Genomic DNA, 25920 nt, shown 5'->3' on the forward strand with positions numbered 1-25920 from the left:
TAAAGCCATGAGACAAGGGAGCGCTACCAGTAACAACCAAAGTCTCAGGACACCGTACTGTGCTGCTACATACAGTCAATTCTAGCCAAAGGCAAACAATAAAAATAAAAAAATCTGTGACTTAGCCAGTATGGCCTCTTCTAGTGCATAAATATAGAGCTTTTATTATTAGAACCAAGGTTTCTGAATTGAGAACCACTGCCCTGGCAAAATGGATGTGACAAATCCAAAAACTGCTGAAAAGATATGAAATTCACTACGTATTTCTGACCAGATAACTAATTTACCCTGGTGCTGTCTCATGTAGACTACATTACATTATTAAATTAAACAAAAAGACAATTAAATACTTTTCCTAAGTTCTTTAAGTAAAATAAAAAAAGAAAACAAATAAATTCAAGACGTCTGAGTATTACTGAAATGTCTGGCTTCTGAACTCAATGTGTTCAAAGAGTAAAAATTTACATAACACATTCCAAATTCAGAATGAAAGGAAAACTAAATTCTTACTATCTCTACCAACCAAACTGAAAACTTGAGCTAAGTGAATGTAGTTTTGAAATTTGTATTCCTAAATTACCTTCTAGAATCTAGACCTATATTCCCTGTCAGGATATCCAACCAACAGGCTTGGGAGAACATAAAAAAACCCACAACCATCTTGTCGCCTTTCCCCTTCCCAGATCTCTAAGTTAATTTGCTCTATTGATAGCGTTTTCTCTATTAGAGCTTTTTGGGAGTTCACAATATTCAAAATCTCAGCATCTCTTAACTGCCCCCTCTCCCTATTGTCTTTACTCTACACATCTACATACTAAATTTCACTTATCCTGTTGTTCCAACCCTCTTTTCCATCTCTTCCAATTCACTTCATATATGCAGTTCAGTGAGTCCATAGCAGTCAAACATCTATGTACCAGGACAATGCTAGTAATAAAGGCACACAAAGGACAAAAATTCTAACTGAATTTCACTACTTATCACAGTAAGTATCAATTCCTCACCCTTCTCAACATGACTCCAATATATCAGAATGACTTCCTACTAGTTTTCTATTCATTCTGTATTCTAGAAAACTAGAATACAATTGTTTCCAATTCCAAGACTATATATGCTGATATATCCTTCACCTGGGCATATACACCTGTGACCTATACATTCTTCAAATCTAAATTCAAATGCCATTCTTTCCATAACAAACTTTCTTGATCCTTCCATTGCAAACCCCAACACACACTATAGTCCCAGTAGGTATTTAGTCCCATCCTACCTTATCTTATAGCCATTTGTGTTCTAATCTCCTATAGTAAAGTACAGGCTCTTTCTGTGCCAGGATGATTCTTCATTTCTACCATACATATGTACCACATGAAGGCACTTGATTATTTTCAAGTTGAAGTAAATTAGCCACAAATAACACACAGACAAGTAATGATGACATATAATGATTGTGAGAATCAGGGATAAACTGAAATTGACAGGTCTTTTAAAGTATTTTCCCCTAGTAGTTACTTAGCTCTTTCTATCTCCCCAAGTTTGACTTCTGGAGGAAAGTAGAAAAGCAACAAATGTATACAGCCAAGTTCCTTCTTCCCCAAAAGCATGCAGTATAAACATGGTTGCTGAAGGTCACAAATAGCACTATTTTAACTGGAAAATTTGCCACGTCTATAGGCACACCTCCTTATCTAAGTAGATCACTGTACTCAAGAATATAAGAGTAAAACAAAACATAAAAATTGTGCTGAAATATTTAAATCACAAATTTTATTCATTATTTCTTATAACTGTATAAAACATGCTTGTATAGTTAGTTTATATCTCCCCTCACTCCTAACCACACATATTTATAAAACAGCCATAATAGAACATGAATAATTTTAGACCAAGTTTCAGAAGGGATTTTTAATAAATGCACATATTTATATTACAAATAATACAAACAATAGGTATGTTTACCTGCTCAACATATCAGCCATAATATCCAAGGCTTCTAGCTGAACAGAGACATCTTCCTGCTTTGCTATTGCACTGGTAAGACGTCCAGTAATCTTTTTACATACATTAGCAGCTAGTGCAGAGCCTGAGTGAATAAGAAACCAGTAACAATTGCAAGGCACATACGCTGAGTTCCACCTTATATTCATGGAAGTTACCAAAGATTCAAAGACTTTGAACTTGATTCTGAGACTCACTCAAGAGATTCATGTCAGAAAAATATGCATTGCAAAACAGGTTGTTTTTCAATAAAATAACTTATTAGACATAAAATAAAAATTAGAGATCACTGCAGGAGGAGTACATGACCGAGGGAAAACCATATTGATTCAACAGACTCTATGGGACAACTATTCCCATGCACTCGCATGAATGCTGACTACAGAGCCAGTAGTAGCTCTAAGTGCTTAGAAAGTAGCAACGACATTTTTCTCTACTAGAGTCCTCTTTACTGGTAACCTAGACTTTTAAATTTCAGTGCATTAAAAACCAATGATTAACATGGTTTCTAAAAAAAAATAGATGTAACCTCTAATAAAATCTTTTCCAATCCAAAGATTCCATAACTTCATTACAAAGTAAAACTGTTGTTCCAGAGGACTCATAAATCAAGTTATTACTGTTTTCAAGTAGATGTGTGTTGATATTAAAGTGTGAGAAAAAAATAAACAAGAAATTCTGAAAGGAAGAATCCGAATGGTTAACAACTAGAAATCAGTTAAAAACAAACATGTTTCAATGAGGAAAATATTGATATAGCTAATACAATTATAAATAACATACTTCAGAGTTGGTGAAATATTTTATTGAAATAACTAATTAATAAGGATAAAGTGACATTGCTATGATACAGTAGAAGCATAAGCTTTAGATTAAAAGGTGATGTATTTGACTCCTCAGCCAACCAGGTAATCAAAACTTTGGGTGAATTAATGTTATCTCTTGGAATTTCAGTTCACTCATCAACAAACTAGGACTATTAAGACCTCTAATGTAGCTGATGTTTAAACTAAGTGAAATAATACACATGAATCATTTAGCTTGATAACTAACATAGTGAATCATTAATATTTATTACGTAAATGAGTGAAAACTACACACCCAGACTATATTATTACCAATTGACATTTTCCCATGCAATAGGGAGATAATTTCACTCCATTTGCAGATGAGACCAAAACTTCTAGCCTGATAATTTTTGTCAACAGGTTAGCAGTTAAGACCAACTCTAAAACTTAGATTATCTAAACATTTCTGTTAGAGGCCAAAAGCTAATTAATTGACAATTTCACTAATTTTAGTTTAAATTTTTTTTTAAATTACCAAGTAGCTACAAGAAGCTCAACCTTAAAGATACTAGTAAACTGTACTATTTTATAGCTGTTTTAACAGTGTTAGAAGTTTTACATCATAAATTCTAATGCAAAGCAAAATTAATATTAAAAATAAAAGCTAATCAGAAATAACTCATGATTTTGGTTATCTTGTCCTACATTGCATAAGTTGACGTAACTCTATTCTGTAGTTACGGTACACAAAACAATTATTAAATCTTGCTCCAACATAAAAATCCTTCAGAACTGGTGTTCCTATGAGATACATAAATTCAATCAAAATAATACTCATTTAAAAATGAATTTATTTTCAAGCAAAAATAAAACTGCAGACTTTTTTTTCTTAGTTGTTCGAAGGCATGCTTATAAAAATCATTTAGGATAGACACCTTGCTCCCTCCCTGGCCAAGAGAGGAAAAAATAGAGTAGAGGAGAAATACCTCCACATAAAAGGGAAACAGGAAGAAAAATGTGATCTTGCTTACTTACCACTGGAAGCTGGAGGAAGTTCTCCAATTACTGTTTTAAGGCCAATACTTGAAATATCTCGAAGTTGTTCTTTATCAGAAAGCATGTTAGTACAGAGGGTATCTACAATTGTCTCTACTTGGTATTCTTTCACTTTACTCACTAAAGGGCCAAGACTGCAATACAAAAAAGAAAAAAAAATTAATCTAGATAAACACAAAAACTGAAAAATAGACAAATAGAAACATTAACTTTTCCCCCTGGCACCTGTCAACACAAGTAAATACACTATGTTTGTATCATAAATAGCATACAAATAAGGGTATAAAAGAAATTTTTAAAAAATAATTTTTCAATTACAGTTGACATACAATATTATATTAATTTCAGGTTTACAACATAGTGATTAGACATTTATATAACAAAGTGGTCACGCAGATAAATCTACTACCCACCTGATACTGTACATAGTTATTACAATTTCATTCTTTTATGGCTAATATTCCATTGTATGTATGTACCAGCTCTTCTTTATCCATTCATCCAGTAATGGGCACCCAGGCTGCATTCTTATCTTGGCCATTGTAAACAACATTACAATGAACATATGGTGGCACACATCCCTTCGAAGTAGTGTTTTGGGTTTCTTCGGATAAATACCCTTAAGGAGGATTACTGGGTCCTTCTTTGTCTCTTGTTATAACTTTGGTTTCAAAGTCTATTTTGTCTTGTAGAAGTATTGCTACCCCAATTTTGTTTCCATTTTCGTGAAATATCTTTTTCCAACCCTTTACTTTCAGTCTGTGTGTGTGTCTTTTGATCTGAAGTGAGTCTCTTATAGCCAGCATATGTAAGGGTCTTGTTTTCTTATCCTTTCAGCTATCTTATGTCTTTTGTTTGGAGCATTTAATCCATTTATATTTAAAGTAATTGCTGATAGACATGTAGTTATTGCCATTTTATTATTCCTATTTCTTATCTTTTTCCCCCCCTTCTAATTCTTAAAGAACTCTCTTTAACGTTTCTTATAATACTGGTTTAGTAGTGATGAACTCCTTTAACTTTTTCTTGTATGGGAAGCTCTTTATCTGTCCTACAATTCTAAATGAATGGGCAGATTCTAAATGCTGGGTAAAGTAATCTTGGTTGTAGGTCCTTGCCTTTCATCACTTTGAATGTTTCATGCCAGTCCCTTCTGGTCTGCAAAGTTTCTGTTGAGAAATCAGCTGACAGTCCCCTGGGAGCTCCCTTGTACGTAGGTAACTAACTTCATTTTTCCTTGGTGCTCTTAAAATTCTTTGTTTTTAACCTTTGGCATTTTAATTATGACGTGCCCTGATATGGGCCTCTTTGGATTCATCTTGTTTGGGACTCTCTGCGCTTCCTAGGTTTGCATGTCTATTTTCTTCACCAGGTTAGGGAAGTTTTCCATCATTGTTTCTTCAAATAGGTTTTCAATTCTTTGTTCTCTCTCTTCCTCCTTCTCCCTATGATGCAAATGCTGGTACACTTGATGTGTACCAGAGGCCCCTTAAATCATCCTCATTTTGGGGGGTTCTTTTTTCTTTTTGCTGTTCTGATTGGGTGATTTCTACTTATCTTCCAAATTAATGATTTGATTCTCTGCTTCATGTAATCTACTATGGATTCCCTCTAATGTATTCTTCATTTCAGTTAATGTATTCTTCATTTCTGACTGGTTCTTTTTCATGTTTTCTATCTCGATTTTTATGTAGTCTCTTTGTTCAAGTTCTCAACAGAGATCACTGAGCATCCTTATAACCAATGTTTGGAACTCTGCATCTGGTAGATTGCTTGTCTCCATTTTGTTTAGTTCTTTTTCTGGAGCTCTGTTCTGGTCTTTCATTTGGGACATGTTTCTTTGTCTCCCCATTTTGGCTGCCTCCCTGTGTTTGTTTCTATGTATTAGGTAGAGCTGCTATGTCTCCCAGTCTTGGTGAAGTGGCCTTATGTAGTAGGTGTCCTGTGGTGCCCAGTGACTCAGTTTCCCTGGTCACCTAAGCCAGGTGCTCCAAGTTTGTCTCCTGTGTGGGTTGTGTATGCCTTCCTGTTGTAGTTCAGCCTTGATTGCTGCTGGCACATCAATGGGAGGGATTTACCCTCCGGCTGATTAGTTCTGAAGACTAACCATGACTGCAGTGGAGGAGCTTTTGTGCAGGGGCTGACCCTAGAGAGCAAGATTTCGCTTTAGCCTTCCGAGTCTGTCCTTTGGGTATGTGATTTGTGGAGGTGGTTGGATAGTGCTCTGGTGTAGTCAGAAGCTGGCCACCAGGTGTGTGGGTTCCGGGCCTCTTGAAAGGTGCAGGCCAAGGTCAACCATTGGTTGTGCTCTGCCCGGGGTCACTTGGTATGAGCTACAAAATGATCTGCAGATGGATGTCACTTGTGCTGGGCTTGGAGGTGCCTAGGAGAGGCAAAGCTACGAACCGAGGCCAACTGCTGCTAGTGCCAAGCTTAGGGCTGCTTAGGAAGAAGTACGGGACATTCCAAGGCTAGATGCTGCTTGTTTGGGGTTTGTGAACCTTTGAGAGATTTTAGGAAAGTCTGCAGCATGATCCAAGATTGAACATTTGTATGGAAAAGCCACTGGAAGTGGCTTGGGTGGGCCCATAAGTTGGGTGGGGCAAGGTCTCAGGGAATCACCAGGGTGGGGCAAATGATGTTAGCCAGGTTGATGGAGACTCAAACAGGGCACCTGCCTGCATCTGCAGGCTGAGTGAAGGAGGGAGGGCTCAACAAAGGAACGATGGCTTCTGCCAGCACTTCTGTCTGGGAGAAAACTGCCCCTACAGCCCTTGATCTAAAACCAGACAATTCATTTCTTCTCCGTATGTCCCTGGCACCTTGCAAGCTGCTACCCCAGAGCTGGCGCTCAGAGTATGTCAGCAAGTAAGTCCCTGCACAGGCCCTTTAAGAGGAATGCCTGGGACTCCAGCAACCCTCTGTCTCACTCAGCCACAATCTCCGCTGGTTTTCACAACCAGAAGTTATGGAGATTTTTCTTCCTTGCACTGGAACCCTGGGTTGGGGAGCCTGATGTGGATTTTGACCCCTCACTCCTCAAGGAGAAACCTCCCCAGTCCGAGATATGTCTTCTGAATTTTAACCGCTACACATTGGTGTGGGACCAGTTCCATGTCTCCATCCCTCCGCCGAGTGTCTCCACGTGGCTACTTCTGTATATCCTCAGTTATGTTCAGCTAGACTTTAGGAGATTCTCAATGATGGTTGTTCTGCAGTTTAGACTTAATTAGGATGTGGTCGTGGGAGACCAGAGCAGTCTTTACCTACTCTGCCATCTTGACCAGAACTCCTCCAGAGATTCTTGATAGATAAGCTCCTTGTAGTTGGTTTCCAATTTTTTTCCCACTGATTTCCATCGTCGTACCGTGAAACTCAAGATATTACTACTTTGTGCTCCCAAAGGACCTTGTATGTAATATGCCTTTCATATTAGGATTTGTATACTGTTATTATAGGTTTGCATGTAGGTCTACTACTTGAGGAGCAAGAAAAGTCCTTCCCATAGAATTTAGCTCACAGTAGGTAATGTTTGTGTGTGAATATTCGCTGAGGAGCCATTATAGTCAAAACTGTAGTAAAGAACAAAAGTATGGCCCCTATCTCTAAAAATTACCATCTGGTTGGTGAGGTAAGGAATTCATATTACTACTTTAGAAATTAATTGAAGGCATTCACTACTCTGCACAATTGAAAAAAAAAACACCTTTAAATTCAATGTTACTATTTACAGGAGATTGCACCTAAGAGATTTTAATGTACTGGGCTTTGATGGGATATAGTAAAAAAAAGGCAAAGCATTTCAAAAAGAAATAAAAAAATCATATACTAGAATAAGTGGATGCATACTGAAAAAAATGAGGAGCGAAAAGAACTGTTCTGATACAAAAGGCAGATGAAAAACACAATAGGAAACTTAGGCCCCTGGGACATTATGGAGAATCTTTAAAGTTAAGCCAATGAATTTAAATGTGTTGTGGTAAATTGGGAGCCAATGTACTTTCTGAAGTATAAGTGACAGAATGAAAATAGTTTAACTGGATAAATGCTCAGATTGATGTTTCATACACCAGTGTGCCAAAAAAATGTACACAAGTGGACACTTTGGTCAGCATTTCACAAGCAGTAGTTCGCCGTAATCAGAAGTGTCTGGACGCTGACGGTAACCACTTTGAGCACCTCTTGTCATTGCAGAAGTCAAACATGACTTGTATTCATCTTTTGTTATCGGTATATATTGAGTATTACAATTTTAATAGTTATTTTCTTTCTTAAAATGTGTATACATTTGTTTGGCACCCTCTATATATGTTCAATAAATAAACACTGACTAATTGCTTTATTAGAGAAGTAGTAGGGAAAGAAATTGAGGAATTAAGAAGAGACAGGAAGAAAAAATAAACAGAAAGACTGGAGAAATCCAAGAATAGCCCAATCCAAAATGACGGCAGTGACAACAAAGACATGGTATATACATGTAAAGAACCTAACAAGAAAGAATGAAAATTGGGAGTGACAATAAAAGGAATTGCAAAAATGAATTTAAAGAGTTCTAGCTTCCATTAATGACAAAATAGTTTTGTTGAACTAATCCTCTTGTAGCTAACAACCATAAAACCTCTAAAACTGTTATTTTAGAAAACAATTTTAATGTCAGATAGTGACAGAACTAAGACCAGAGAAAAACTGTCTACCTAGAATTCCATATCCAGTGAAATTACCCTTCCAAATGAAGATAAATTAAAACAATTTCAGATAAAAGCAGAGAATATAATGCCACCAGACCTATATCACAAGAATTACCAAAGAAAGTTCTCTAAGGTAAAGGAAAATAAAGTCAGAAAGTAACTCAAATTTGCAGGAAAGAATAAAAATCACCAGATATGGTAAATGTGTGTATACATAAAAGGCTATACTTTAAAAATTATATATTTTTTGCACTACGGACAAAAATACACACAAAAATATATATAAAATAGTAGCACAAATAAGGAAGTAAATAAAAAAATGTTACTGCAAGATTTAAATAATTTATAGCATGGGGTACAATATTAACTTTTAATAGATTGTGATAAATTTAAAATACAATTTATCCCTAGCCTAGAGTGACAATTAAAAAAAATGCAGTGATATAGCTAAAAAGGCAACAAAGCAAATCAAAGTTAAATATTGAATAACAGTGATTCCCAACTTTTTGGTTTCAGAAACCCTTTTAACATATCTAAAATCAATGAAGACCAGAAACAACTTTTCTGTACGTCACTGTATCTGTTAATATTTACCATATAAAAAATTAAAAGTAACAGTAAACCCATTATAGATTAACATAACATTTAAGAAAAATAATTATATTCTCCAAAAAATAAAAAAGTGAGAAAATTAATTTTACATTTTTGCAAATTAATGTTAAGGCTTAAAAGAAAACAACTGAATCTCCTATTTGCTCTTGCATTCAATCTGTTATAATATCACATATCGTGGCCTCTGGAAAATTGTTCTATACACTTATGAGAAAAGGAGAGTCAAAAGGAAAATAACACTTCAGTATTACTCATATAACAGGTTTTGTCACTTTCAAGGTCATGAGATGTCCCAGGGATCCCCATATCAAACTTTGAGAATTGTTGCTATAACTTGATTAACCCAAAAGAAGGCAGGAAAACACACACACACACACACACACACACACACACACACACACACACACCTCATAGGAACAACAAAAAGGAAACAAGAAGCAAAACAGCATATTTAAATCCAACCATATCAATATTTACAGTAAATGTCAGTGGACTATCTGCTGTCTATAAGGTACATACCATGTTTCCCCAAAAATAAGACCAGGTCTTATATGAAGTTTTGCTCCAAAAGACGCATTAGGGCTCATGTTCAGGGGATGTCATCCTGGAAAATCATTCTAGGGCTTATTTCCCAGTTAGGTCTTATTTTCGGGGAAACATGGTAATTTGAAAATGAAAACAGATTCAAAATGAAGTAACAGAAAAGATACACTATACAAACACTAATCTTAAAAAAGTTGCAGTGGCTATATTAACATAAGATAAAATGTATTTCAAGATAAGGTGTGTCTTTTGAAGAGAAACATTTTATACTCACAAAAAGGTCAAACATCAAAAAGACAGTTATAAATGTGTATATACATGTGCATATAGTCATACAGCTTTAAAGTACTTGAAACAAATCAGTGTTAAAGAGAAACAGATAAATTGGCAATCATATTTGGAAATTTTAACATCCCTCTTTCAGTATTTAGTATGAAGAAAACAATCGCTTAAGGATATAAATCTGAACACCATCTACTACCCTGATCTAATTACATTTATAAAACACTGTACCCAACTACTGCAGAATACACTTACTTTTATTTGTACATGGAACATTCACCAAGACCTACCATATGCTGAACCATAAAGCAAATCTCAGTAAGCAGACAAAACAAAACCACTCTGAAATTTTAAAGAGTATGACGGTTCTCTTACTGTAATGGAATTAAATTAGAAACCAGTAAAAATAGAAATAAACATCTAAGTAATATTCAAAGATTTGAAAATTGTTTCTAAATAACCAATGGATCAAAGAAAAATCAGTGGAGATTAAAAATATTTCAAATTGAATAATAAAAATACCAAAATTTGTAGAATGTAGCTCAAGTACTTAGAGGAAAATATATACCTTTAAATGTTTATTAATTAGATAGAAGGAAAGTACTAGTAAGGAGATAAAATCAATGAAATAAGTAACAAACAACAGAAAAAATGATCAAACACTACAAACAGTTCTTTGATATGAGTAGTAAAGTTGGTAATTCCCTAACTAGAGGAATTGAGGGGGTAAAAAAAGAGATAGAAAACACAAATTACCAAAATCAGGATTAAAAAGAGGAAATACTCACTGATGACAATTATTTAGATAGAAAATCCTGAGGAATCAACAGAAAAATGAGATACCGCAGTTCATGGTTAAAAGATTCAGTACTTTTAAGATGTTGATCTCCTTCAACTATTTCTATAGCTTTATTCAGCACAATCTCAATCAAAATTTGAGCAAGCTTATTTTTAAAAATAGAAATTGACAAACTGATTCGAAAATTTAGATGGAAATACAAAGAACCTAAAAACTCAAAATACTCTTGGGAAAGAAAAAAATGAAGCTGGGAAACTTACTTCAGACTGCTATAAATCTATGGCAGTATTTCTCAACCAAGGGTGATTTTTACCCCGTAGTAGACATCTGGCAATATATGAAGACATTTTTGGTTGCCACTAGCTACTGAGAGAACAAGGAATGCTATTGGCAATTAGAGGGTAAAGGCCAAGAAACTGCTAAACATCCTAAAATACACAGAATACACAGGTAACTCCTCACAACAAAGAATTATCTGGCCCAAAAGGTTATAGTGCCAAGGTTGAAAAAGCCTGAGTTACTACGCTAATAAAAGTGTTGTGCTAGCATTAGAATAGACAAATAGATCAACTGAAAAGAAAAAAGTCTAGAAATAGACCCACACCTTTATGGTTAATTGATTTCTGACAAAGATACCAATGCAATTCAGTAGGGAAAGAAAGGTGTTTTCAATAAATGGCGCTTCAATGACTGGGTATCTATATGGGAAAAAAATGACCTCATTTCCTACATCACAAAATTGAATTCAAGATAGTTCACAGAATTAAAAGTAAAAGGTGAAACTATAAGGCTTTTAAATAAAAAGAAAACACAGGAGAAAATATTTGTACCTTAAGGTAAACAAAGATTTCTTAGGACAGAGAGTAATAACTATAAAAGTTGAAATTAATTTTTAAATTAAACTAAATTTAAAACTAAAATTAAAAACTTAAACTCATCAAATTGGGAGAAAATATTGACAAGACACGTGTCAAAGGCCCTGTACCCAGAATATATGAAGAACTCTTACAATTTGATAAAGACAACCTCAATTTTAAAAACTGGGAAAAGTCTACAAAAAATGAACAACGGGCCAATAAACACACAAAATAGCACCAGACATTGTCATCAGGGAAATGTAAATTAAACTATACCTACACGCCTGCTGGAATGGCTAAAATTAAAGAGTGACACAATCAAGTGTTGGTGACAATGTGGAACTGGTACTTTCATGTAAAATGGTACAAATACTTTGGGAAAATTTGGCAGTGTCTTAAAAAATCTAAATGAACAGCAATTTCATACTTAGGTATTATCTATAGGAAATAAAGACGCATGTACTAAAAGGATTTGGAAGAGAATGTTCAATTTATCTTTATTCACAATACCAAACCCTAGAAAGAAATCAAATGTATAAACAGACTGCGGTACCAATGGACTACTAATCAGTAATAAAAAGTCATGAAATAGTAATACACCCAACATGGATAAATCTTACAGCTGTTATGAGAGTGAAGAAAGCCAGACACAAAAGAGCACATACTGTATGATTCCATTAATATGAAGTTCTACAACAGGCAAAACTAACTTAAGGTGAACAAAACAATGGTGACCTTTAGGGATGTTGTATGTGAGGTAAGAATACAATTTTATCTGTTTCAAATGGTCATTTAGTCTTCTGAAAAAAAGATACAACTTTTCACCAGTAATGCCACCTTCATCATGTACTTTCCATTTTATTTTACTCCACTGGTCTGTTAATGCCTATTTCACTGCTTTGATTAGAGAAACGTAACAGTATGTTTTCCTATCTAGTAAGCAACTCCAACTCCAGCAACTGTTATATTTTTTCAGAGTTTTCTTGAACAAAGAGTTATCTTGAGCAAACACTCTTCCACCTTTCTCCTTCCTCTCAAAATATACTTTAGCATCAACTTGTCTAGCTTGTGGGGGAAAAATTTTTACAACTAAGTTAGCGTTACATTAACCTGGACAACTTGACAACTTTGCTGAGTTATCCTAATCTAAGGACATGGGATGTCCTTCCACGTATTCCAAATACATTTATTTTTTTATTGGTTAGGAGTATTTAAGTTTTCCTTCATGTAAGTTTTGAAAAATATAAAACTATAACCTTCCTTTGTACCATACAATACCCTTACTCAGGGTCACCATTGTAACATGTTATAGTTATTCCTAGGCATTTTGTGTTTCCCTTGCTGTAATAAATGGACATTTACTTCCACGGTATCTTCCAACTGGTCATTATTTGCTTATATGAAAGCCACCTTTTGTTCATTAATTTTACATCCTGTTACTTCACCGAATTCTTATTGTTTAAATTTTTTTCTTGACTTGATGTTTCCCACTTTCCTTTTTCAATTCTTATTCGTTTACTTTTCCGCCCTGGTCTTATAGTGCTACTACCTTCAAAAGAAATGTGGCAGAGATAGACACATCTTTGCCCAGTTTCCGACTTTAGTGTGAAGGTATCTGGTAATTTATTGGCTTTTGGGTTGTGGTATGCATGTGTGTGTTTGTGAACTTTTAATGTTAAAAAAGGTACTATCAATTCCATGTTATTAAACGCTTTACTTGAAACAGAATGAATGCTCTCTAGTGAGATACAACATTCCTGACCTATTCCTCCCCAAATGACAGACACATTAAGTCTGATGCTGGTTTTTGGAAGGTGCTTCACTCCTCTAATTATCCAAGGTAGCCTAAGTGTTGGTTTTTTTGTTTTTCAGTTAAGAATTAATGTTGAATCTTATCAGTGCCTTCATAACTAACCAGATAGTTTTTTCTTCTTCTATTAACATGATGAAATAAATATATTAATAAAACACATAATATTGAACTACCCTTATATTTTTGGGATGAACCTCTCTTGATCATAGTATGTTACACTTAATACGTTGTTGAATTTTATTTTGAACATTTAAGTGAAAATGGTCTATAGTTTTCTTTTTTAGTGTTGTTTAGTTAGGATTTGTTATCAGTATTTGGTTTAAATAAAAGACTGGAAGGTTTTCATATTTTCTGTTCTGAACTAGTACTAGAACTGTGTGTACTGGAAGTATCTATTGTTTCAGCTTTCAAAGAGTGTGAAAATTTGGGGCCTGAGTTTCTTTTGGATGATTCTTTGATAATTTTTCCAATTTCTTGATAAGGCTACTTAGTAATTTATCTATCTATTGGGATTTCCCTCCTCCAAGAATCAGATGTTAGGTTTTATCTCCTAATTTACTTCTTTTGCTTATATCTTAATTCTTCTCTTATTTTCTTGAATATGTCATTTCTCCCCCCGCAACCTGTTAATTTTAAGTATAAAAGATCATCAAAAGATCCAAAGCTCAGATTCATATGAGTAAAGTTTCATACTCAAGTGATTAAGACCTACATACCTCTGGGACAGACTACTACTTATTATTATTTTTAAAGGCTGGTAAATGTTCAGCATACATTTTGAACAAAACTTAACTGTGTTTATTAAGCATGTGGCAAAAGAATTAAAAGATAACAGTAACGATCAAAGTAAAATTATAGACTCATTGCAACTTATTTTTGAAGACCCATTTTATTTTAAACTTGCAAAAATCTCAAGTTAAAGAAACATATATTCAAGAAAGTTGTACTGCATGCCTAGAAATTCTATGCTGACCAATGATTTCTCATGTTTTTGCATGCTTTTATATCAAGTATGTAAAAGGTTAGCCTAAAACAAATTTAAAACTTTTATAAGAAAATCCAATAAAGGAGCAATGAGACAATGATTTATTTAAATTGATATCAAACATTGTATGACATACAAAATGACATAAAATTCCATGATTTAATTTTTATATGAAACTAAAGGTTATACTTACTAATAACTTACTATGTAAATTGTTGGGGGTTACTAATACTTGGTATGTATAAATTAAATAGGCGCATTAATAGAATTTACTGAGAATTCACATTTTGCACCCTATTACTAAGAATGAGTCCACCTTTCACGCTTTCACGTTAGCATCATGCCTAACAACATGCTCCTACTGCACTGTACACACACAGACAATCAGAATTCCCACAATTTTTAGTAAAGGTTCTTTGTAACTATTTTATCATCAGTGTTGATTTTATGTTAACTATAGTTTTAACTGTTGCTGTTCATTTGTCTTTTTTTTTTTTTTTTTAATTCCTTTAATCACTGGTTCTTAAATTTTCCCCACACTGGAATATAGAAATAGGTCTTTTAATCCAGCTAAAAAAATCACGTCAAACAAGAGCAAGAACCACTGTTTCTGGAGTTTTCTACATGTTACTTCTTACAAAGTAAAATACCATGAAAGGCTACATTTAGTCAATACAGAGAAATGTATCATAAGTACCAAGTACAAACACTAAATACTCGCCAGTTACCTACTCCAGAAAGACATAGAACAAACTAAGATAATTTACCAATTATTTGTATTTTAACAGGGATTGAAGGGGTAACTTACCATTTGACAGCTAAATTCTGTACCTCTCCATTTTTATCTTCCAGTAACTTCAAAATCATTTTCACTACTTTCCTTTCACTATCATCATCCAACTTGATGGAATCTTTCTGCAGTTCTGTCATCAAATCATTTGTAGCCATAAACCTATCAAAAAAAATAAAAATTTGTTGATAATTTAAAAATGTTAAGCATCAATTAAATAGATGATTTTCAAATCCAATGCTGTCATTCATATCTGTCTATCTATCTCATCTCCTCACATACTCTTTAAAAAAAATTATCTTCCCCAGGTTAATCTTGATTTCACATTTACTGACAGGATCTACAGTGAGTGAACTTTCATTCTAATTAATTTCATCATTGCTTTTAGGGGGAGAAAAGCTCCTCTTAACTTTTTCTTTGCATGTGATTTGAATTTTACCTAGGAAGCCTTTAACTATGAACATTACAAATACCTTCCTAAGTAATACCCTGTTTCTCCGAAAATAAGACCTAGCTAGACAATCAGCTGTAATGCGTCTTTTGGGGCAAAAATTAGGTCTTATTTTCGGGGAAAGACGGTATGCAGATAGTCTGGCAATGTAGGCAATAAACTATGTGGTAAGGATTGGCAAAACAACTTACTAATTTAGCAGCTCAGTACTTATAAGGGAATTTTAGGGATAATTCCAGTAATTAGTATGTTACTGGAATTAACTTAATGCTGATTTGACAAAGTTTTAAACTACATGCAAGCATAGTTCTTACCAAATTTTGTAAAGCTGCTTATAAAGAAAAGCTTATGTTCATACTGGGATAATACAAGGTAAATTAAGCGTGTACTTTTTAAAAATGGACATAGTTCTATTTGGAAGGCCCCTACCCATTTTATATAACTTAAGTAAATTAAAACCACATAATATTCAGGAAAGTAAAAAAACAAAAAACCCCAAATAGCACATTAATGCAGGCATTTCTATACATAAAGCATTAAAGCATCTTAACCATTTTACTTAAGATAAAATCCATTAAATAACCACTGAAGTTGGCACCTCTAAGAATCCTTGAAATCTAATCATCTGGGTAAAGAAAAGCTTAGTGATCATCAATTTCAGTAAAAAAGCAGATAATCCCAATGTGAAAAATTGTTTTGTGGTTCTGAAGGGATTCTACTAGTACACAGATTAATTTATTTATTCACTGCCTATTATACTCAAATGCCTATGAGCAAAGGACAGATAAGATAAATAGACTTTGACACCTGACCTCAGAGTTCTAGTGTAATAAAAAAGTCCACTGGTTTTCAAAAATCTGTAATTAATAGTTAAACATTTTTTGAAGAGTTAAAATAGCACCAGCAAAATTAGCAATAGATAATATTTAAAATCAGAAAAGCTGGATTGATATAGTATAAAGTTATAATTAATTTTTTAATGACCCCGAAACCCAGAAAAGTCTAAGAATGATTTCTTCCTTATGTTAATTTGGTATAAAAATTGCACTATAAATCTTGCAAGGAAATTGACCAGTTTGAAAGCTATCCATGGAAGACTGAAAAGCCAACTGGTAAAATGTCTTGTAAGCATTTACTGTTTTAGGTATGCTCCTAAGGGCTAAGATAATAAATATAGACTAAGTCCTTCCTCTTTTTCATTATGGCAGACAGACAGGTAAATGGACAAATTTCAACCTTACAAGTTTTTTAAAACAACACTCAAGGGCATTTGGCAATGATCACACCAAAGAACTGATGGCTAGTTGGGCCTCAAAGGATTCCTAGGGTTTGCATGAGGAAAGCTGGTTTGGCATTTTTAATTTTTTGTCTTTGTGTGTGTGGTGGTGGTGAGGGGCGTAAGACCTCAGTGAAGGACGGAGGAGTTCAGTGTGGAAAGTTGACCTGACAACCAAGAGGGCCATGGGCAGGTAGCATATACAGTGTGGACCCATTGGACAGAGATGCTTCATGTACCAGGTGGGACACAGCGGGATGGCGAGAGAGTTCATCACACTTCTCAAAACAGTACTCAATTTAAGACTTATTAACTATTTCTGGAATTTTTCATTTAATGTTTTTGGAACACAGTTGACAGTGGGTAACTGAAACGGCAGAAAGCAAAACTGCAGATAAATGGGGACTAACTACTGTATCCTTTTCTCAGTCTTCTTAGTGCCCCGTTTTTTGCATGATTGTTCTTTTCGTTGGTAATTTTGCTGTTTAAAATGATTCCAAAGTGCAGTGCTAAAGTGTTCTTAAACACAAGAAGGTTGTGACGTGTCTTCCAGAAAAACATACATGTATTAGATAAGATTTGTTAGGCATGAGTTATAGTGCTGTTGGCCTTGAGTTCAATGCTAATGAATCAATGTATATTAAATAAGGTGCTTTCAAACAGAAACACACATAAAAGAACGTTATGAACTGATCAACTGATGAAAATTCTGTGACTAGCTCATGGGAACCTAACCCTGTATTTTCCCTAGAAGCAATACTTCAGTGTTGCTAATTCAACATTCATGGCAACTTTATAAAACACAACTACTGTGAATAATGAGTACCAACTCTAAGATTTATGAAGTTAAAATTACTAGATTTTTGAAATGGATATGGGGATGGAAGAAATGAGTTAGGAAATGGTCAATGGAAGAAGAAAACCACAGGACTTGGGTGTTACAGTCGAATACGTATCCTGTCCAGTCTTAATGTTATTTAACAGCCACTGTCACATCAGATGGTTCAACCACTCATCTTACAATGGGAGAAAAGATTAATAATAATAAGCCTGGTTCGACTAGATTACACTGAATGGCCACTCCTCTGATCTTAATCAACAACATATCAGCAATAGTGAAGATGTGAACATCATGAATTACTGTCCTGCAGCCCAAATTCATCTGCCCTTGGCCAAAAGTGAGAACTGAGAAAGAAACAAACAGCAGCCCCTACACTCCAGAAACTGATCTGGGGCTCATCCCTAAACCTCAATGTTATTCCAAACAGATCTGAGGTTTACAGCTAACGCATACTGTTTCCTAGACATAACCTTATAGAACACTCGTTTCAGACAAGTTCGCTTAGCAACACAAAGTAACAACATTCTCCTCTGAGCAACTGCCACTTCTTTACTAATTACAGCTTTTCCTCTGCAATGTCAATGACAGAATTGCCCCGCCTGGCCCCCCACCCCGGGTTCAGACAACATCCAATCTCCACTTCCTTAGACCTTTCTCAAAGTTATCCAAATAAACAGATCCTAGCCCTCCTACTGAGACATCCCATAGTGTGTGCTCTCCCTCACTGTAATGGTAATAAACCCAAGCTGTGTCACGGAAACCTATATAGGAAAAAGTGGTAAATAGTGCTCACATATCAAACAGATGAGTAAAGAAAATACACACTAAATTAGTTACATGGAGATTGTTAGGGATTTGGGGGAGAGTAGTTTCAGTGAGCTTAGGTGGGCAACAGCTAAGCAGTTTAGAGTTTATCATGTAGTCAATGGGAATTAGTAGGGAAGGCAATGATCAGCTGTGATATTTAGGAAGAAAATTCTAATGGAAAAGCTATCAACAGGTTGGATAAAGACCTGTTGAGATAAGGAGACTAATTTGAGAAACACTCAGCAGAGGGCCAAAGGAGAGAAAGGTAGAAGAGGAAACATCAAGGTTTTCCAACTGGGACATTTGGTGGATGGTAATGTAACAAGAAAAATAAGAATAAAAAAGGCTTAAGGTGGTTGAGGGGGAAGGTAAGATGTTAACTTTCGGACTCCTGTGGGAGTCCCAGGTGAATATAACTTACAGGCAGTACCATGTCATTCATTTTTCAACAAATATTTTGGGGGTATCATGATCAGGAACTGTGCCAGGCTCTGCAAACACAGTTATAAACAATATAGTTAGTCTGGAACTTACACACCTGGCTTAATCTACTGGACGGAAAGTTCCTCAGGGGAGGACTTATTCACCTTTAGTCAATCCAGTGTAGGGAAGCACAAACGGTAGAAACAGATACCTTGTACTGCACAGTGAGGAGCTCTCACCACATCCCTTTCCCTCACATACAAACACAATTTTACCCTTGCATCCAACAGAAATCTAAATATGGGCCAAGTGCATCACCCAGTGAACCCAAGATCTTGTACACACACTGCTCTCACTTTTTCTCATTTATTCCCTTAGAGTTATGAATTAACTTGGGACAGTCTTCATATTGCTCATGTGAACAAAACTAATTTGTAGTCATCTTTCTTCTCCCGTTTCCTCAATTAGGTCCCTTTCTCCTCTTTTTCAGTGGTGAGCCATAATCATTGCTGATAATCAGTTACCAGTATACCTATATCAAGAAAAATCACGTAAGTGAAATCAAGTAACTTACTGCCATCAACCTTGCAAAGTACTTAAAAGTGCCCAGAAATCACCTTCTTAATCTTTACAAATCTGTTTCTTTTGACTAAATCTACTTTTCGTCAAGCACGAGCAGTCCAGAAAATCCACTTAGTACTTCCTATTACATTAGTGTAAATGCCCAAACAGTACTTTCAGCTTTGTTATAGGATCTCTAAGATCCCTTCCAGCTCAGAAAGCCCAGGAATTCCACTTCACAGGGCTGAGATTTTTATTAGCATTTTAAACAGCGTCCAAGTAAAAATTACTTCCAATATCCAAAACCCATAAATAAGTTTGGTAACATAAACCATTATCAAGCTGGGAAATTCTACAATGCAATGAATTACTTTAAGATTGTATCAAATGGTATTAAAAAACAAAAAACAGACTTGTAGATTTTACACTGGCTTCTTGAGGAAACTTCCCAAAATCATTGCATGTTTTTTTTTTCTTACATCTGGAACGAAAATCCAATTCAACTAAAACAAGCATCTATTGAGAACCCACATGGGCAAGGAAGGCACTAAACACTGAAGGATGCAGTTTAGTAAAGAAGATCCTTACGCTCAGTTTCCTGACCAGTACTTGCCCCCAGCTCCAGTCAAGATTATCTACTCGCTCACCCCAGTAGAATTTTGTATAGTGTGCTTTGACATTCATTTTCTCTACCTAGAATTTAAAGACCTCAGATCACTCTACCAACATGACGCTCCTTTGCTTTCATCTTTTCTGCCGCTTAAGCCAGAATACTACTTATTGCCCTGGGTTATTTATTTTTATAATAGTGTTTTAACCATTCAACAAGCACGTAGGTCTTACTGAGGGGAAGCACTAAATCAACTTTCTGAAGTCCCTCTTAGGGGATTATTAAAAGCGTCTTTTAGCACAAAATATTTCATTAGCCTAACTCAGAAGGAACTGAAATGTAAGGTCTTACTCTTCATGTCCCCTCGTCAAAACCCTGGAGAAGCAGCATACCATGGCAGTTAACAGTTCATGTTCTGGTGTATCTGGAAAGCCCACATCTACTACTATCTAACTGATCTTGGGCTAGCACTTAACATCACCATTTCAGTTTCCTCAGCTGTAATAGAGATTGTCAGTATCCACTTTACTAGAGTTGTAAACACAAATATGATCAAATGTATAAAGTCCATACTAAGCATTAATATTAACTATTATGTACAGAGAGAGAAAAGAATGGTAAATTTTTTCTTTAGCTCTTGATTACTTGGAAAACTTTAATTCCGCTGATGAAGTATACGAAAATAAATCCACTGAATATTCAATATTAATATTCATAAATGGAACATTCACATGGTTCATGCGCATTAAAGTTTTCATTCTGGCATCTACAATCACGTATCTACTGGCACTAAACCTTAATATATATCCCATTTTAAAAGAATACAGAATATACTAAACACGAAAGAAAAAGGGCATTAGTTGTTTTGTTTTTCCCAATAAATTGAGCCTATGATTTAAGGCCTAAAAAAGATTCTTTAAAAATGCTGACAATTTAAAATTTTGAAGCTTGCACCCATTTCTTTACCTTCTTTGCATTACTGAACGATGTAGTTATCCAGACACCTGAAATTCCAGGCCTATAAGGGACCTTTTGTAATCACCCATGTACAAGTCTCTCGAGTGAAAATTTAATCCCAAATTAAGTAGCCTGCCCAAGATCTCACAGATAGTTTATAACAAAGAATCCTACATGACTAGGGCCCGTATCTTATGACCAGTACGTTTTCTCTTTGGAGTCCACCGTTCTCTGAGAATAAAATTTTTTTCTTCCTTTTAGATGTATCGTTTTCCTCTCCCCTTAGCACAAGGTAGAGTGGTCTGCACATGCTAGATACTCTATAATGTCAATCAGCCTGTCCTCAACATCCTTCTCACACTAGGTATTTTAAAGCATGAGAGACAAACTGATTTATACCAATTTACACACAATTACACCAATTATGTATTATTTACACAATAAACAAGTAAAATATTTCTAATGAGAAATTAGAAAGCATTTTAAAAATAGAACACATGTATTCAAATAAATGCCTGCACTGAAAGTATACAGAAAAATCTTCAAATATCTGACTTCAAATGCTCACTATTTTAATTAATCCCTGAAATGTCTGTAATCTGTATAGTGCTTTAGTTCCACAGACTTGTCTGTTAACTGGATGGCTTGAGTATATCATAAGTCTTAAGACAGAGTTAACAAAAACACTTAATGATACCAAATTACTGGAACTCATTCTTTCTAAATATATCTTCTACCTAAATATATCTTCTATACTACTCACCATTAGAAATATTTCAATATTATACTTTCAGTAGAATAACTACTCCTCCAAGTAACGTTTTGATTTATTCCAGCCCAGATTGATTGATAATCCTTATCAAGTTCAACACTGACTAGAACTTAACATCAAAACACTATTTCTTTCTAATAATTAAAAAAAGCACGTATTTTTTCCTTTACAAGAAATTTTTAAAAGTTTCAATCAATAATGACATATGAACATTATCACATGACTTGATTTCTTTATTCTAAACATATTACCCTACCCATACACAAGTCTGACTAGTTTAACAAAATTGTATTATTACAAGGAAAATGCTATCTTCAGACTGAAACTGTACACAATCAAAATGAAATTTAGTACTTTGACAGAATGAGCCAAACTGACAGAAATGGGAAGGGGAAAAAAAATCATACTACATACTCTACCATAGTTGAAAGTTTATATATGTCCCATTCAAATGTTTAAATTTCAATGGCTTGCACTGGAAGCAAGCAAAGCTGCAAATGGAAAAGCATGCTAACTTTTTAAAAACACAACCAAAACTTTCAAAAATAATCTTGATTTTGACCCGAGAAGTACACAAATCTAAAATATCAAAATACCCAAAACAAACATGTCTCCTCAAAAAAGTCACAACACTAAAATCTTTAGTATTAGCAAATGGGCTTTTAAAAGTAATGCAATACTGAAAAATTCCGTAGGTAGCAAAACTTTTAAAAAATCATTTCTGGCTTTTGAAGTCACAGAACCAAAACTGTATTTCATTGGCCATTTTAATATGCCAGCACATCAATTTAATTAGGAACGTGACCTTTTTTCATGGTTCTCATTTCACAAATCAGGAAATTTCTTCTTGGTAGATAAGGTTTGGACATGTTTTCAGAAGTTGAAACGTACTGTTCATAGACTATATAAATAAATAAATAAGTTCTGCAGCCACAATTTTAATTGAAGACTGTATGTTCTTTCCTTTAAAATGCACACAAAATACAACCACTAAGCCTCAGGGAACAAAACGAGTACTTAAGAAATAAAGAGCTCTTTTTTAGATCAGCATTTTTATTTGGTGGATGGGATGCGGAGAAGGAAGGAATGTAACAATTGCTGTACGTAGTGCAAAAAAAAAAAAAGAGAGCGAGAAACCAAGGTAATCCGTGAAAACAATTCTTCAATATGCACGATACCAAGGTTTGGAACCGACAGTACAAGCCTCCTGGAACAGAACTGCTATCACATTCACCATCCCCATATTAGAAAACTCCTGCTTCCAATAAGACCCATTTGCTTGGTTTACTTTTCTGTTTAGGATTCACCAATTCACCTTTCTGGCAGGAAATTCGAGATATTAAAAAAATAATAATAATAAGACTAAAACCCCGAGTTCCCGCTTGGGTTTTACCTGACAAGGGAAAATGACAGAGATGCTGGCGGGAAAACCCTACGAGTCAAGTTTCCTCTATGGTGGCTGCCCTCCCCCTTCTTCCCACCTTCACGAGAAGAAAAAATCCAAAGAAAAAGTTTATAACCTAATCCACGAGGAGCTCAAAAAAGCAAATCGTTCAAGATGAATGCACCTAGGCCCACTTACATCTGCGGCAGAGGAGGAGGCAGCTGGGTCCGAGTGGGCAGCTGCTCGGGCTCTAGCGAGCAGGGCGGCCTAGCGCCTGCGGCGGGCCGGCGAATAGGCCCGGCTTCCCGATCCCCAAGCCTAGAGCAACTCCCTTCCCCACAATGGTGGGTGATTGCGCCCCATTTCGCTACTTGAGATATGAAAATCATGCCTGAGGAGGGGAAAGGAAATGCTGTGGGGACGATCGGGGACGCAGAAGGGGCCGAGGGCCGGCGGCGGGCAACGGCCTAGAGGAAAGAATGGGGGGAGGGGGTTGGAAGGCAAGGGGCCCGCCTGGATCAGGGAACAGAGTGGTGGGCTGGGAACCTCGGGAAAGCAGAGAAACCGGTTAAGGCCAAAGGGGTGGGGCAAGACCTTTCTGAGGGCAAGGGCCACGGATGGGGGACCCCGAGGTGGGTTTCGGGTCAGATTTCGCCCTCACCTGAAGTCCTTGTCGCTGGATGTCATTTTTTCCAGCAAATTGGAAATGTGGTACGAGGCGCTCGCCATGTTGACGGCCTCGATCCCGCCCGCTGGCGCTGCTGATGCTGCTGCCCGCTGCCGCTCCTCCTCTCGCTAGCAGCGGCTCCCGCTTCCAGGGTCGCAGCGCGACACCGACGCAGACTAGGGAGGCGCCTCGACGGGCTGCTCCCTCCCCGGCGAGGCGTGGGCCTGTCCCGGGGGAAGCAGAAGCTACGGGGCCGACCTAACGACGGCACTGCTCGCTGCAGAACGAGCTCATGGGAAGCAAAGAGTACAGCAGGGCCTCTCCCGGGAGCCAGACACTTCCACTCGGGCCCGTCTCGCTCCCACTCCCTCTGCACTCGCTCCCCAGGGCAAGGGGCCAAAACCCGCCTCCTTCGCGCCGGGGGCGGAGGCAGTAGACGCGGGACGCTACGGAAGCTGAGGTCAGGGTTCACGGAGGTCTCCCCACGCACGCTGTAGAGACACTAGTTAAAGGACGATCCTGTTGGCTGAAGCTTGTGTCTGTCTTCGCATGGACCGCCTTTCAGGAGGCATGACAACGACCAAAAGGGGGTGTTCTCGCGAGACTTAAAAGCGACGGTTAAAGGACGGGGTGCGAGCGGGACAAGTGTGCCTTAATCTGAAAATAACTTGATTTTTTTTCCTGTATGACAGAGAAAAAGTGTACGATTTTAAAGAGTATAAAGCTTGGAAGTAATGCTAATTAAATGGTTAGCCTGGGGACCAGCAGAAGCATTATTAAATAGAGCTTTCGTTTGGAATAGGACGCATGGCCTACGTTGCCTTAACCACAATGATAGCATGTTGCCACGTGAAAACCACAAATCCCAGAATTCAGTTGGGGGGGGTGGGTACACTAAGTCAGGATATGATTGGCTGGAGGGACTTGAGGCTTTCTTATTAGCTCCGTTGGAAGGAATGAATGCTGGGATTTGCAGTCTGGCTAGGCAGCTGTGGTGCAGAAAAATCATTAGATTGTCGCGCGCACTGGGTTTCCGACCCAGATTCGGATTTTTCTCTGCTTTTGCTGTTAAGGGATTTCTGCAGAGCTAGGCTGCTACGGTTTGGGCAGGCGCGTTGGGGATCATCCAGTCGGTGTTCTTGGGAGAGGCTTTGCAGCGACTTCCTAGCACTAATCCTTGAGCATGATGGTAGCTTTCTCTAAAGGCTGCTGAGCCTCTACGGGGGTGGGGACTCTCTTTTCTTGCATTGAAGAGCCAGCTTCCTAAAGCGTGAAGGACCATCATAAGATTACTGGGCCGGCGACTGATGATTGTATTCGGAGCCTATTTATGATATTTAGAATAGCTAAATGACTACCCTCTGTAGTCAGCTTTAATGGATTTAATAATCCTGCAGCTGTGTATTTATTTTATTGTGCCAGAGACATACACGCAGCAATCACAGACATCAAATCATTTGTTTTAGTATCCATGTTTTTTTATCCGCTTAACTGAAGCTAGCTACAGGACTTCTAAAAGAAAAAAAAGCCCAGTCAACAGACAAGGAAAATTCAGTCTCAGTCTGTTATTGCTACTGTTAAAAAAGAGAAAAGAAAACAAAACAAACAATAACAACAAAAAACTTTAAATAGTTCCTTTCTCCCAAGTATTAAATCTGACCTTTCTCTACTGTTCTTTCATATATCCACCAAATGTTACTGAGTGTCTTCGAAGAGCCAGGTGCTGTTACAGGCAATAACAGTCAAAACAGATGAAACTTGATTTGGTCTCTTAATCTATACCTCAACTTCCCCCTCATTAGTCTAGTTTACCCCCATATATCCTTTTATTTTAGAACTGCTTTCTCCCCGGTATTCCCTCATTTTTTGAAGGAGCCTTCACTAGTTTCCCTGAGAGCTTCAACCACAATTCTCTTCTGCTCTGAACAAATTTTCCACAGTAAATATAAGCTACACACAT

At 36.4% G+C, this 25920-nt stretch overlaps 1 protein-coding gene across 1 annotated transcript in view; it reads right to left on the reverse strand.

The window, feature by feature from the left end:
* CAND1 (cullin associated and neddylation dissociated 1) overlaps positions 1-24158 on the reverse strand; it is a 40088-nt gene extending 15930 nt beyond the window's left edge. The window contains exons 1-5 of the mRNA XM_074324877.1: positions 23955-24158; positions 15230-15373; positions 3822-3976; positions 1960-2083; positions 918-927 (exon numbers count right to left, since the gene is read on the reverse strand). Of these exons, the coding sequence (XP_074180978.1) occupies positions 918-927; positions 1960-2083; positions 3822-3976; positions 15230-15373; positions 23955-24022 (501 nt within the window). The 5' untranslated portion in view covers positions 24023-24158. The remainder of the gene's footprint in view (positions 1-917; positions 928-1959; positions 2084-3821; positions 3977-15229; positions 15374-23954) is intronic.
* Positions 24159-25920: the final 1762 nt, after the last annotated feature.

Source organism: Rhinolophus sinicus, linkage group LG02, assembly GCF_036562045.2.
Source record: "Rhinolophus sinicus isolate RSC01 linkage group LG02, ASM3656204v1, whole genome shotgun sequence".
Lineage (NCBI taxonomy): Eukaryota > Metazoa > Chordata > Mammalia > Chiroptera > Rhinolophidae > Rhinolophus > Rhinolophus sinicus.